The 14,866-nt window shown below is 34.9% G+C and overlaps 2 protein-coding genes across 3 annotated transcripts; both read left to right on the top strand.

Annotated features, from left to right (window-relative positions):
- The first annotated feature begins 933 nt into the window (after positions 1-933).
- LOC116297906 (cytosolic purine 5'-nucleotidase) lies at positions 934-14,351 on the top strand. 2 transcript variants are annotated; one of them, XM_031706225.2, is made up of 27 exons: positions 934-1,082; positions 1,652-1,725; positions 2,142-2,260; positions 2,644-2,717; positions 3,138-3,214; positions 3,742-3,782; positions 4,315-4,354; positions 4,953-5,008; positions 5,367-5,406; positions 5,619-5,667; positions 5,753-5,810; positions 6,415-6,511; positions 6,779-6,832; positions 7,261-7,286; positions 7,376-7,436; positions 7,899-7,934; positions 8,164-8,242; positions 8,558-8,583; positions 8,953-9,019; positions 9,311-9,354; positions 9,465-9,532; positions 9,667-9,725; positions 9,854-9,905; positions 10,080-10,140; positions 10,564-10,621; positions 12,442-12,560; positions 12,652-14,351. In XM_031706225.2, exons 2-27 carry the CDS (start codon positions 1,666-1,668, stop codon positions 12,901-12,903), a joined length of 1,773 nt encoding a protein of 590 aa, XP_031562085.1. In that variant the 5' UTR covers positions 934-1,082; positions 1,652-1,665; the 3' UTR covers positions 12,904-14,351. The 2 variants fall into 2 exon arrangements, with proteins under 2 accessions (XP_031562085.1, XP_031562087.1); XM_031706227.2 differs by lacking the exon at positions 1,652-1,725.
- LOC116297907 (uncharacterized) lies at positions 10,655-11,857 on the top strand. The gene has a single exon (XM_031706228.2). It carries the CDS (start codon positions 10,867-10,869, stop codon positions 11,782-11,784), a length of 918 nt encoding a protein of 305 aa, XP_031562088.1. The 5' UTR covers positions 10,655-10,866; the 3' UTR covers positions 11,785-11,857.
- Positions 14,352-14,866: the final 515 nt, after the last annotated feature.

Raw genomic sequence — 14,866 nt, forward strand, 5'->3', positions numbered from 1 at the left:
ACCCTGAGGTGACCTCTGGGCTGTCCAAAGACAGGGCATGACTTACAAATTCAAAGAAATGAAAAGTTGAGATCCCAGAGAAAAACAGTTGCATCAAAAGAGAGACCTAACATTAACTCCACTACTCACATTGATAATGAGTCCCAGGTATCGAACCCAAAACCCCAAAGGTGAATAGGGGAGTGTACTATTGCTACCCCACCCTCGACCCTTCCTCCCTCTGTATCCATAACCTAGATCCCCTTGATTTGGCTACCTGTGGAAAATTTCTTCAATTGGCTGTTTCCACAATGGCATCATCTTACTAATACTACCAAAGTGCTTCACAAATTTTCTTTCTTATTCAAATTTGGAGCAAGATGTGAAGGAGCAGGAGTAGCTCAGTTTGTTAGTGCCTACACCTAAGTCCAAAATGGCACACGGCCGAGTGTGTTATAAAAAAAACGAGGCATCCAGGGCTAAATGCAAAAAAAAATAATATGGTGTCAATGCAAAGTATGCACTTGCTCTTTCTTTTCTTCATACATTCAGGAAAGCGATAATTTTGCGGCATCAAATTATAAGAAAATACTGTAAGTTTGTAATTTTGGCTTTTCGAAAAGGAATATTCCTTACAACTAAAATATACTTATTTAAAGCCAGCGAAACCTCCAAAAGCTGGTCGAAACTCAAGAACTTGCCTATTTATTCCTAAAGAATTCAAAGGCTGTACAAAAGCAACAAATAAATTAAAGGAAACCTTACCTCAAACTTACAGATTCACAACTGGTCTCAGCTCCACTTGAAATTTCGCGCTTTTACAATGACACAGCTGAAGCTTTTGTCCGCATCTTATAACAAGCTCTCCGATTGGTTAATAATTGAACTCCGGTGACCTCCAGCAAATCAAATTGTATGTATTATCTTATTTTCATTTGAGAATCCGCTGATTTGAAAAGTGGATATTTTAAGTCGTTGCTCGATTGTGCTCGAAATTCGAGTAAAAAAGGAAAGACTTTGTGGTCAAAGAAGGATCGAATATTGGTAAAACGATAGTGTTAAAATATATAAGGTGATGAAACTTTCGTGTCTCAACTAAAAAGGTTAGTTCTGGATGGGTTTGCATGAGTGATTTTTAGGTGAAATTCGTGATCATGTCAAGGCTGCTTGGAGTGAAGTTCAACGATCGAAAGATCAAAGATGATGAGAAATCAACTGCTTTTAGTAACTTAGTAAAGTAAAACTAACTGTAGTTGTAATTTGAAGCCAGCCTTGATCTGATTGGATCTTTCTTTTAGCTATCTCAGTCGATTTGATTGGCATTTTTTGTGAGGTGTCATATCAACACATTAGAAATTCTTACGACACAAGGGGTTTCTCAGGCATGCATCGCACACCGTATCGGGTATTCGAGAGCCCCCGTGATTTTCGTTCTGTTACCGATTCACTTGACATTATATCCTTTAGCAGGGTTTCCAAACTCTCAATAACCCAGGTTTTGCGATCAAGAATTAAAATTTCCTTAATAAATACTTAATCGCGGAAATCATTGCTTTTGTCCACAAACTATTACTTGGGAGTTCGTGACTGTTTTGAAAAGCTTTCTTTTGTTTTGAACGCCAAAAAAAGCTTGATCTGATCCATTCATTTTACATCGATATTCACGCTAAAGGTGCAAATACTAGCATGGAGACACTGAAAAACAGCGAAATTAGAGATCCAAGAAAAATCAATCATGTAGTAAAGGTGAGCTTACAATCGCGAAAACTAGATGTAAAGATTCAACCAAACAAAAAAGTATTACCCAAGCAAACGATGACGTTGACTAACTCCAAAGTTTTCGTTTGGCTTTCATTGTTTCTTGTTATATTACTGTAAACCCTCTATGATTTTAGATATCTTCGTTATATTTGGTATATGCCATTTTATTTAGTATTTCCTACATCGTTTTCGAGTTCATTCTACTCAATTTTTATTTTTTTATCAACTTTGAATCTTACGTGAATGGATGTTTAGATTTACATAATGATAAGCTTAATGATTCCAGATTTTTTTTTTTTTTTCTTTTTGGTTCCAATTTCAAATTCAGTGATCTTTGACTCTAATTATAATTTTCCCATCATCAATGTAAGGCTGGCTAATATTTTTCATTTATTTTTTAGAATCTCCATTTGCCAACTTCATTCAGCACACCAAACAAAATGCCTTATCATCAGCATCCTATAGATAGAGTTGATTCAGTCGATATGAGGACAGCTTTCAAGAGGGACACTGCGAAGAGGTAAACATGAAGGTTTAGTGTTTTTAGATTTAGAAAATAGCTATTCCTACCACATGGAAAGGCCCTTGACTAGTTAACCTCTAAACCAATACCCATTGATAATGTGTGGGCATCCATACCCCACATGGAAGAAATGGGGAAATTCCTAGGGTGAGGGGGCAGAGGAAAAAGCAAAATCACAAGGTTTGTTTGGAAAAAAAATTAGAAATTCCAAAAGAGCAGAGGGACATTTTTTTCAAATTTCCTCCACGGTATAGTATGGACATTTTCTGGAACCACGCAATGTCGCTTCCATGCTGACATTTCCTACCTTCTCTTTCTCCACCCCTTGAGAATGAAGTTAGATTATTTTGTGGACTACAAATTGTACTGTTGCTTTTCAGGATATTTGTAAACAGAAGTCTAAGTTTGGATAAAATCAAGTTTTTTGGGTTTGATATGGACTATACTTTAGCAGGTAAGGCAGGGTTTTATTCCCTTGAGGGTGGGGTGGGAGGCAAATGATGAAGAAACCCAAGCAAATGAGGAGAAAAATTAGTTTCAAACTAAAGGCCTTGCTCTTGTTCCATGAACTTGAACTTGGACTTGAACTTTTGTTTATTTACACACACACATATAAATGTTTACAAGTATATATATAATACAATTAAAAATAAAATAAGAGATTTTTTGAGGAAAAGAATTATCAGTGTTGTTCATGGTACAGTGTGAGTGGTTGTCAAAATAGTGTAAACCATGAAACCTCAGTTGCCTCAACCAAACTATGTACATGTATGGGTATCTTCATAATTAAGTGTATGTCCAGAACTTTGCACAAACTATGCAGCATTTGATCAGTATTCAATGAATAAATATTTATTATTATTGATTTCTCTAGTTTACAAGTCTCCAGTATACGAAGCAAAAGCCTTTGAGTTAGTTATTGAAAGACTGGTGTCTATAGGTTATCCTAAGGTGAGTTGAATGCTAGATTGCAATCTATCCTCTATATTCTACCAATTGCTAGGACCTTGAAAGGGGAGGTTCATTTTTCTACCAATCTTAGTTATACCATATCTTGAAAAACTAAAATAGCGCTAAACTCTTACAAAGGTGGAGAGGGGGGTTTCGTTCAAACCGTTGAACCACCCCTAGCGACATGCCTGTCTATTCCAATGGAAATTATTCATGGAGATGCAATGTTTTCCCTTTGCAGAACACATGTCATTCCAAAGAGTATCATTTCTTTGTTTAAGAAGAAACATGAATATGGATATAACCCAAACAAAGAATCTTATTTTCAAGCGAATGACATATGGCCTGTAACAGGAAAACATCGCACCATATTAACAAATTAGGTCTATTAACTCCTGCTCTGAATGAGTCAGATGAGTCTGTTTTCAAGGAACACTGTGTAGTATTCCAAAAGTTTAAAAAGTTTTATATGCTAACTGACTGAAAGGTATTTCTCTGTTTGATTCTTTTTTTCATTTTTATTCCAGGATTTATTGCAATTCAAATACGATCCACATTTTCCTGTAAGGTATGTAGAAATACTTGTAGGCAAAATCATCAAACTCTGATACTAAAATACTTATAATTGTGAAGTGGTGTTACATGCAATATGCAAGTCACTTGAGATTGGGTTTCCATGCATCTTAGAGCAAAATATGGGTGGCACCCTTGGTTAGCACTCATTCACACTGCCCAAAAGGTGTTATTGGTTTATAAAACTATAGAACAAGGCAGTAACACAATAGATTTGTTTCTTTGTTTGACACTGAAAGGTCCTGTTGGTCTAAGTGAATGAGTGAGTGCTAACCTGGCATCTTTGCACACAGAACTTGGTGGTAGTTTTGTACTAGTATTTTACAGTTGTCATCAAAAAGGAACTAAACTCTTCTAGAAATCTCTAGTATCACATTATGATTATGATAATAATTATAGCTTAATCTACTATATATAAGGACCTATGTTCCATGAGGCACAAGGATAGGTAACATGTAATATAATATATATATCTAGTGTCTTGCTTTTTTATTAATTCATCTAAATAAATTTTGATTTGTTTTTAGGGGTCTCTTTTTTGACCATCAGTTAGGAAACCTTCTGAAAGTAAGTTAAATTGGTAAAAAAGTTGTACCCACCCCCCTACCCCCCACTTTAACGACATACTCTTTCCCCCACCCCTATTTGGGGTCTAATTTTTTTTCTCACCCCAAGGATTTCCACTTGAGATTTCACTCAAAAAATGGTGAATTGTGGAAACCTCCCACATATCTATGGCCTATTTTAAACATCCTTCAATTGATTCTAACCAGCCATGCCAGGCAGGATTAAATTCCTGGCGTCCTCAATGGTTTATTAACCTACAGTGTATATCTATATCTATATCTACATCTACATCTACATCTACATCTACATCTACATCTACATCTACATCTACATCTACATCTACATCTACATCTACATCTACATCTACATCTACATCTACATCTGCATCTGCATCTGCATCTGCATCTACATCTGCATCTGCATCTACATCTGCATCCTTATCCACATCCACATCTACATCTACATGATTCTATATCTATATCTATATGATTCTATATTATCTATATCTATACTGTAGATTTAAACAGTGTTGTTTGATAAACTTTGATTTTCACAATGGAAACAACACAATGTAATGAAATTTAACTCTTAAATATAGGTTGATACCTATGGAAACATTCTAAGCTGTTATCATGGTTTCGAATTCTTAACTAGGTATGAAAATAAGTGAGAATGCAATATTTAAAACAGTTATTTTATGTAATATACAGTGGACTAAGACCTCCTCTTAATTCCCAAAGTCCATACTAAAATAATTATTACGACGATAAACAAAGGGTGCATTTGGCTCTCACCTCTGGGGTCTTTAGATCTTAGGCTTAGATCCAGGACTCAGCATCACATGTGAGTAGAGAACTTTGCTGGTCTTCTTTTCCTTGATATTTCAAGAATTTTTCTCCAGGTTTACTAGATTTCTTCACCCCACAATACTCATGTCTATCTACAAGATGCCATGATACAATGTATATACAGTACAATAAAAGTTGTTGTTTCCATATTAATTTTATTGCAGTGTCAAGATTAGAGAATTATATCCAAACAAGTTTGTACAAGTAAGCAACGATAGTACTATATATCATTCTATTGCATTAGGAGGTTCATTTATGTCACTTCTAATTTCCATTTTTTTTATTTTTTCATTTATTTAAATTCATTTATGTATTTTTTTATGTATTTATTTATGTATATATTTATTTATTTATTTAACTATTTATTTTTTATTTATCTTTATATTTATTCTTTCATTTATTTTTTTGCTCTTTAGGCTGACAACCAAAGATACTTTATTCTCAACACCCTCTTTAATCTACCAGGTAACACAACTCTCACAATTATTTAACCATAAAAAGTGTATATTTAAACATTATTTCTAATTTTTATACACTTGTGTTTTCATAGAAACATACCTATTAGCAGCACTAGTGGATTACTTTGACAACCATCCTGATTATAGAAGGTAATTTATTTTTAACTTTTTTATGACCTTTGTATTGGTCATGACATTTAACCTGTACTGGAATAATCTTCTATGTTAATGTGGAGTTTCAAGTTTTGTTATCAGTGCAGATTTAGAACTAGTAACAAAATTTGATGTTGGTAGAGTGCAAACCATATATATCCGTGAAAAACTTTGTAAGAAATTGCGTAAATTTGCACAAACTAGTAAATTCAGTAGACCTTCCTAGACCATAGACCTACAAACTTTCACTAATTTGTACAATTTTGTAAGTTAACTTTTTCACGGATTTATGGTATGCACTCTAATTAACTATTTAGCAATTAGTCCTTGAGCCCCAATAGGCTATTGACTCATAGGCCATGAGGGAGAAATGCACTAATTGCTTTAGTTAACTACACTGGTCATTCAAATATATATATGCAAACAAGTTTTATATTAAAGTTAAATTCAATGTTTAGGTTTTCAAAGCCTGTACTTTTCGCTCATAGTAGGATATAGGTTATAGCCTAGTAGTACGTGTAGCTCATCCAATCAGAATGCAGCATTGATGATAGACGACTAGTTACAGTAGATGTGAATAATTGTGTTTATTTGTTGAAAGGACTGGCAAAGGTGCTGAAAGTAAAGACCATATTCTTTTGACTTATGAAAGCATCCATGAGGATGTCAGAGCTGCTGTAGACTGGGTCCATATAAAGGTACTATATACCATGATAATTTATGACAGTAAAAAATGTAAACAAGTTGATTTTGACTTGAAATACATAGTGTAGAGCCTTCAAATTTAATTGATACCCTGAAACAACCCCTGGGTGGTTAAAGATCTAGGTATGGCTCTTGGGTTTTCAAGGATACAAACCCTTGTAAAAGCCCTTGGCTAATTCAATATAGGATATGTGGAATTATGGACTTATAAACTCTATGTTCCTATATAGACAAGTGACTTTGCCTTTTGAATCTTTCAGGGAACTCTAAAACAGATTACTGTTGAAAACCTAGATACCTATGTTATCAAAGATGTAAGTACTACTTTCATGAAGTTGATACATTGTGGAATGTTCATAAAATATTAATTTATCAATTGAGCTGATCCTCGCAGTATATGAAGCTACTTATGCACCTGCAAATTGAAAGAAAAAATGTTGAGTCTTGAACGGGACTTTAACCTTTGCAATGGAGATTCCGGTGCCATGCTCTAAACAATGAGCTACCAAATCTCATATGAGATTTCAAGGACACATTAGGCTTTGAACACGTTTCATATGAACTGTATATCACGAATATCAGCATACTTTCAATCTCAGATTCTGTGTTCTATGTTTTGACCCCAATTTGGGACTAATCTCAATGTCATAGCTGTTACAGTTGATCAAAGCATTTCATTAAGAAATATTTAGTACTCACTGTAAATGTGCGAATAACTGTATATTATTCTTTTTAATTGCAGCCCCTTCTACCAAAACTCTTAGACAGGTAAACTAAAATTATACATTTTCACCATTTTTGTTCTAACCTATCAATAAACCTTTAGCAATTATTGATAAACCTTGTTTTCTTTACAGAATGAAACAGTGTAAAAGAAAGTGCTTTATCCTTACAAACAGTGGATATTCCTACACAGATGTATGTATCTATAAAGGTCTTTCCAATTAGCAAAGCACTAATAGGGTAATAATCAAGAAGATTGAGACATAATCAAGTTTTGCTATTATTATAAATTATTATAAACCTCTCACATATAAGATTGGTACTAATTGCATTGGTGGCAGTAGTTTGTTGGCCAATATCAAACAAAACATCCAACAGAAATGCTACCAACACCCTACTGATACTAATAAAATAAATTATTTTGCCATCCATCCATGATTGTGGGGGGGGGGGGGACCAGAACTGAGTGGGTTATTCAGGGGTCAAGGAAGGATTTGGATATTGGATCATTTAATTTTTTTCTCCAAATTTAAAGGGGGGCTGTCTTTCTAGCTCTGCACACATTTCTAAAAGTCGTTTCATGTGTGTTTTTGTTAGTAGTCCCAATTTGCAGCATTATATTTAGCTGATTTCGAAATAACTTCTTCTTTTTTGTAGAAAATAATGGAATTTTTACTAGAGGACAAAGATGGGGTAAGTATTATTTAGGATTTCTAGCATTATGAACATTATCTTAATCACTGTCAGCTACCACCACCATAGTCATCATTATCATCATCATCATCATTAACAGCAACTATCAATTTTCATTTTCTATTTTTTTCTGAATAAGTGATTGTTTGTAATCTCATTCAATATCATTCTTTCTAAGATATTTTGAAGTATTCTTTAATTATCATTTAACTAAAATTGCTTTTTTCAGAGCAATAGTCAACGCCATTGGACTTCATACTTTGACTATGTAGTAGTAGATGCAAGGAAGCCTCTATTCTTTGACAAAGGTTAGAATTCGTAGTCATCTGTGGATTTTTATGCACACATCTTCATAATCTTGGAATTATTTTAGTTGCCATAGGTGATTCTTGGAAATGGTTATTTCTTTTATGATGAGCTTAGAGACTGTTAATAATAATCGATGGGTTTGGAGGCTATGCGATTCTGGGTCACCCCCTTCAGAATTATAGAAAGTAAATGATTCCCATTTTATTGATAACCTACTCCCTTCCCCCCCCAAAAAAAATTACTGAGGACTGAAAAAATTAGTAGGGCCATAAGCCTCCCACCCTATAAATTAATGTCCTTTTTTGTTATTTTAGGGACAGCTTTAAGACAAGTTGATGCGGTAAGAAGTCATTGACATATTAACCATACATGTATTATAAAAATCATTCAATATGTTATAAAAGAATAGATTCTATATTAATATATGGGGAATCAAGGGTGATGGTGTAGTGGGTTCAGTTATTGTGCTCAGCATTGCACGTGGACAGAGTTTGTTTGTTTGTTTTTCTACAGGTTCTCCATTATTTTTCCCGCTAAAAAACCCTACACACTAAATTCTAATTCTGTCAGTGAATAAGTATGCCCTGACTTTGGTCAGCCTAGAGGTTGCTCCAGTGTTCAATAAAAATTAATGTTTAAAATATACCTGCAGTTGTTGTTGTGATGCCGGTGGCCTTTCTGTAAATTGTGGAATTATTTCTTTTATCAGGAAACTGGTACCCTCAGTATTGGCCGCTATTCTGGTGCTCTCAAACAAGGCCACATTTATTCAGGAGGTAAGATTCAATCATATCTTGATAATGTAACCTGTATGTCACAGGTATGTAACCCTTTTGGAAAAGAGTGGGTGGAATGTGTTACTAATGAGCCACATCATTATGGTGGGAGCAATCCTTGGGCCTAACATCATGCGGTTAGAGTTGTTTGTTGGTTCTTTCCTGTACTTCAGGGATGTTGTTCTCCAGGTTTTTCTCATATTCCTCTCAGACTCTGCAAAAATTTAAAGGATGACAGGTATTTTATGTCTTCACATGAACAACCAATTTATTTATTTTATTTTAATTCAGGATCAAGTGATGTGTTCTGTCAACTTGTAGGAGCACAGGGAAAGGTATAAAACTAGGCCAATTGTAGGCCTAAAAAAAGTCTTGTTGCCATTATTCAATGTTGCAGTCCCTGTATTCTTCATGGTATCTAAAAATCTGTCTTCATTAAATATAGGATGTGCTATACATTGGTGATCATATATTTGGTGATATCCTAAAGTCTAAGAAACAACAAGGCTGGAGGTAATGTTTGATTTTAAAGTTCAAGCGACAAAAGTGTTTACATAGACTCAATATCCTCCATATCTAATTGAATGCTCCTTTTGACTCTTAGCAATATATAACATTGATATCGTCTTCATAATATTTTTTTTTAGGACATACCTGGTTATTCCTGAGCTTACACAAGAACTTGAAGTCTGGCAGTCAAGACAAGGTCATTATTTTCTCATTATAGAAAAAATCACAAATAAATTAGATGTAAGCTGAGTGCACATTGATAACCTTTTGCTCATTGTGATAATTTTCTTTTTTTTTTTTTTTTTTTTTTTTCTATTTCTCTAGATGTGTTTTGTAACTTGCGTGACCTGGACATAACTTTGGGTGAAACATACAAGTAAGTCAATAAGTTCTAAATAAAGACCCTGGCCCTGCCCTGCCAATGAGAAGACAGATATCTCTCTAAAAAAGCATACTCTAGTAGTGTGCTATACTCGATGCTGTTTCAGGGGATATTTTGATAAATTTGAAGCTTTTTCCCTAATGTATGGGGTTTTTTTTCTTGCGACAGACATCTTGATTCAACTACAACAGAACAGCCAGACATTAGTGAGATTAAACGAAAAATTAAGGTATGCATGTCAGATACATTCCAAGTTTTTACCATCCTTATGTGTAATTCATCCATGAGCGTCTTCAAGCTTCCACAACATGCCATGAAGTTTGCTCAAAAAAATGCTTCAAGATCCTAGATACAGCCAGTTCTAAGTATCAAGTTAAGCTCAAAGAAGACTTGCACATAAAATGGAAAATCCTAACTTTAACTTAAGCTTACACATTTTCATGCATGTAAGATCCATATATAATCAACCGCACTGTCGCTTGTAAAGTATTACTGAAGATGACGTTCATTCCTTAAAATGCATTTGCTGCGACTTAGACCATCCTTAAAAATTCATAAACAAATATCTATTTTAGATGGTGTCTTTATCTTGTAAATCGTGAAAAAAAGAAATTCTAAAATATTTATATATTTTGTGTTAATTTTTGAATAGGAAGCTACTCAAACTATGGAAAAGTGTTATGGATGCATGGGAAGTCTTTTGAGAAGCGGTAAGTGCGCCAAACGCGCTAAACTTGATAAATGTCAAAATTGTCTTCAAAATTATGTAACGCGGTATACCTGTGTGTTACCCGGCATTCCTCGCGGCCTCGTAAACAGTGTCTGCCATTTTGAAGAAGAATCGATCCTTTACGCAAAAACGTATTGAAGTGATTTTTTTAAATCGTAAAAAATCTAAAATCAAAACAATTACATCGACATACCTTAAATAGATAGCAATTCTAGCATTAGCGATATGTTTGGGGTGTCTTTGAGACGAAATCTTTGTTCTGGAAAGCCAGTTTTCTCTCTTACCTGGTCGAGCTCCACGAGTTCGCGTACAACTTCTTCGTATTCTTCAACACCTGAGCTACAGAAATACCTCAAAAAACTGAAACTAGGACGATTTGAGTGCTTCGAGAAGAGAATCCAGAAAGAACCGTGTGTAGAGATCCTTAGGAATCTGCATGAAGAGTTGGATGTTGTACATGTACGAAAGAGGCAGCCGCATGTGTTGTACTTGAGAACGGAGCTACTTCTACAGCGAATTAGCTTTCTAAAACCTATTGGAATAACATCAAGACAAAAGAGAAAAATAATCGAACGTAATCCTCCAGCTTTGGTCTTTGATTTTGATCCCAATAGAGCTGACGGCAGTAGAGTTGGCTATGTGAGGGGGGTTGTGAGAAACAGGACAGACAGACAAGAAGTCTTGACCCATATCCTTCATCCTTGTTCATCGTTGATTGTAATGAGATCATTTGATCTGAGAAATCGTGTGGAGTTTATTCAAGAACAGCTCGGCATGGCTCAATCTACTCTTCTACAGTTTCTCCTCAACATGCCTTGTTTCCTTCTACATAACAAGTCAGCCATGCTGGAGGACTTCCATTTCATTCACAAGCATGTCTTGCCTCAAGGCTTTGATCTTGATCACCATACTGCTGAATTATACCCTCTAGTGTATGCACCAAGTGATAACATACACCCATCGATATTCACTACAGCAGCCAATGAGAACACAGCAAGTGCTTTACCTGTTTTGAAACTAAGTGACGTTCTTGATTATTCTTACAAAGAAAATCACGGAAAGGGAGAACCGGAGGATTTAGTAGAGTTTTTGACTCAGGCAGAGCTACGAGAGCTTAGACCAAGATACAACAAAGTGATGTGAAAATTAGAAGTTGCTTTTCCTTGTGAAATTAGATAATATTTACACCATGAAATAAACATAAGCTTTGATAATATTTCCATTGATTTAATTAGTATGTTAGTAATGATAATGAACTTGATATACAAGTAATGCTAATATTAGTATTGTATATGCATTCAGTTTTTCACTGTACCCCTCTTCACTCTGTTGAGAATCTCTGCTTGCCACTGGACTATCGTCAATTTTGAAGAGATATCCAAGGATTTTTGCATTATAGAAATACCCTCCAGAATAAATAGCAGCAATCTTGGAAATATGTTCCCTTAAACAACCCCACAATGCACTGTAGTGCCAACTTAACCCAGTTTTTTCCTCAACCTTGTAATACAATTTTCTGCAATACTAAAACTAAGGAGGTGAGACGTGCACATCAGACACCAGTAGGGGACTTGAGATTCGCAAGTTATACAACAGCAACATCAACCAGAAGTTTTAATAACAAAGTCTGTCTTTTCTGTGGATGACTTTCATTTACTGATGTCTCGAATGAAAAATGAAAAATCCAAAAAAACAAAATCCAAAAGAGAAATCATTAACACTTTTGGTTGATCTAAAGTCCCTAGTCATTACTCACTGTCATGCCAAAATAATTATGTTACTTTTATAACGTATTTCCAGGTTCAAGACAAACATTCTTTGCCAGCCAGGTAATGCGGTATGCAGATTTGTATGCATCGTCCTGCGTCAACCTTCTTCACTATCCATTCAGTTATCTGTTCAGAGCTCCAGCACAATTGGTGAGTTTATTTTCCTAGGGTGCTTTTAGGAAGAACATGAGACTTGGATGTAAATAATTTTTATAACCTGTATGTTTATTTTTGTTTACAGATGCCCCACGAGTCTACAGTAGAGCACACAGGAGAACTATTCCAGCCCACACCAAGCAGTGCAATGGCACCAAGAGGTTTCTCATTCTCAGACGACAGCCCCATGACAAGTAAAGGTTCAAACTCTTCCCTTTCAAGTAACAATTCAGTATTTGGGAAGACTTATAACCCTTCGCAAGTCAGTTACTCACTTGGCAATGATTCTGATGAAGAGCTAGAAGAGGAAAGAAGTGATTCCCCAAGTCCAAAATAAATCTTGACCACACTCATGAAAAGTATAGATCTCTTGAACTTTGGTGTAATGTTTTTCCATTTCCATTTCTTGTCATTCCAAAGAGTATCATTTCTTTAATTAACGGTTGAGCAAAAGACACATTTTAAAAAATTATATACGAAATATGATTAATTACAAGAAATTCAAAAGTGTAACACCCATATTCATCTATATACATATATATAAATATGACCACATGTCAGTCTTGAGAGTATCATTATTTCATTGCTTAATGGTTGCACATAAGATTACGCATGAATATGGATACAACTCAAGCAAAGAATCTTGTTCTGAATGAAATGACACGGTCTGAAATGGGAAAATATTCTGCCCAAAGGAAATCCAAAGTTGACCCAGCTTTGATTTCATCTAACTTGAACATCATTAGGATATTTTATGTCTTTGGATAAATCTATTAATAATTTTTAATACTCTATCAAGGTTGACATTTAACTGTCGAACCCAGGGCCCTGTCATGATGTGCAATAGAATTGAAGTGACATGGTGCATGGATTTTGGGTGTGAACCTGCGGTACAGCGGTTTCCATGTGAGCAAATCCGGAAGTGTCTGCTTTTGTAACAAGTGTCTATAAAGCCTGTCGGGTTTTTGGTCATTAATTGTTTTGACGCCGGCGCCAATTCTACTGACCAGAAGAAAGGAAGGCTCTAGGCAAAATATCGGTACCTAGAGTAAAACGATCCTCTATTTCATGTATTTTCACATGTAGACCGCTGAAAAACAAACGCAACTTGCTAAACTATGCTACCTTTATTCGTATTTCCTTTCATAGATTGATTCAAAAAAATCAATTAAAGTAAGAAAGAAAAAGAAACTATAAGTTTTCCTCGTAATTCTTGTTAAGGTTATCTACTCATGTTGTCTAACTCGAAGACAAAATCCAAAAAAAACAATATTAAAAAAAGGTACTACTTGGAATGGAATGGAAAATAATTGGGAAGGCGAGTCGTTTCTGTTAATTCTTTTAAAGCTTTTAACTGATTGAACTAACAATTATCTTACAGTACGTTATCATACCATATCGTTATATTTTGTCGAATTTTATTCTTTGTAGTATTAGTTAAAATTTACGAAAAATCGTATCGTGTAAATTGGCCGTTATTGGACTAACGAAGAAAATTGTCATAATAAGTGCAGAACTATTTTTTCCGGCTCTAATCCATAAAGCGGTCAAACGTTATTCATAGAAGCTAACCTCTTCGTGCTAATATAACATACGATGACATCTCGCTACTATTGCAGGTGTTATTTTTTAATATATAAGTTACCTATATTACTTGCATAAATTTTAAAAATAATTCAAAAGTAAACGGGGCCGGATCACGTGACTAGCGATCACTCCGGTGTCATATTTTTGTAATTCGTAAATGATATGAGATGCACTTGGAATAAAATGCATTAGTAAACATTCGTTATCTATAGAACTCTTTATGTTGTTATGTTACTGGGCCAAAGCAAATAGAACTTAAAGAAAACAATTTGGATTTCCTCTTGAGAGGGATAACCTTTCGATTTTCATTCGAGTGGTCGTTAAAAATGCCAAACTATATCCACCATGAAGTGCAATTAGAGATTAGCCAGCGTAGCGGCTCTCGGGGGACTCAGCCGAGAGCCGCTACGCTGGCTAATTAGAGATAAACATTGCCAACGCTTGCTTCAGCAAAAACGAAAAACTGACATTCTTTCCGTATTATTTCTTCTTTTTCTAAAGACTAATAATGACTCGAATGCGAGTTATCACCTTGAGCATTACTAAACTCGGGTCGTACAATGAGTAGTACAACAACCATTCTAATTTCCTCGGCGTTGGGGCTATTTAGCACAATGACGTCATAACCTATCAAATACCACCGATACTTTGAGTTGATTGAAGTCATATACAACAAGAACTTTGACAGAATGTTTTCTACTATTGAATAACAT

The sequence above is a fragment of the Actinia tenebrosa genome, unplaced genomic scaffold, assembly GCF_029948245.1.
Source record: "Actinia tenebrosa isolate PJP-AT-01 unplaced genomic scaffold, QUT_ActTen_1.0 PGA_scaffold0__85_contigs__length_37466705, whole genome shotgun sequence".
NCBI lineage: Eukaryota > Metazoa > Cnidaria > Anthozoa > Actiniaria > Actiniidae > Actinia > Actinia tenebrosa.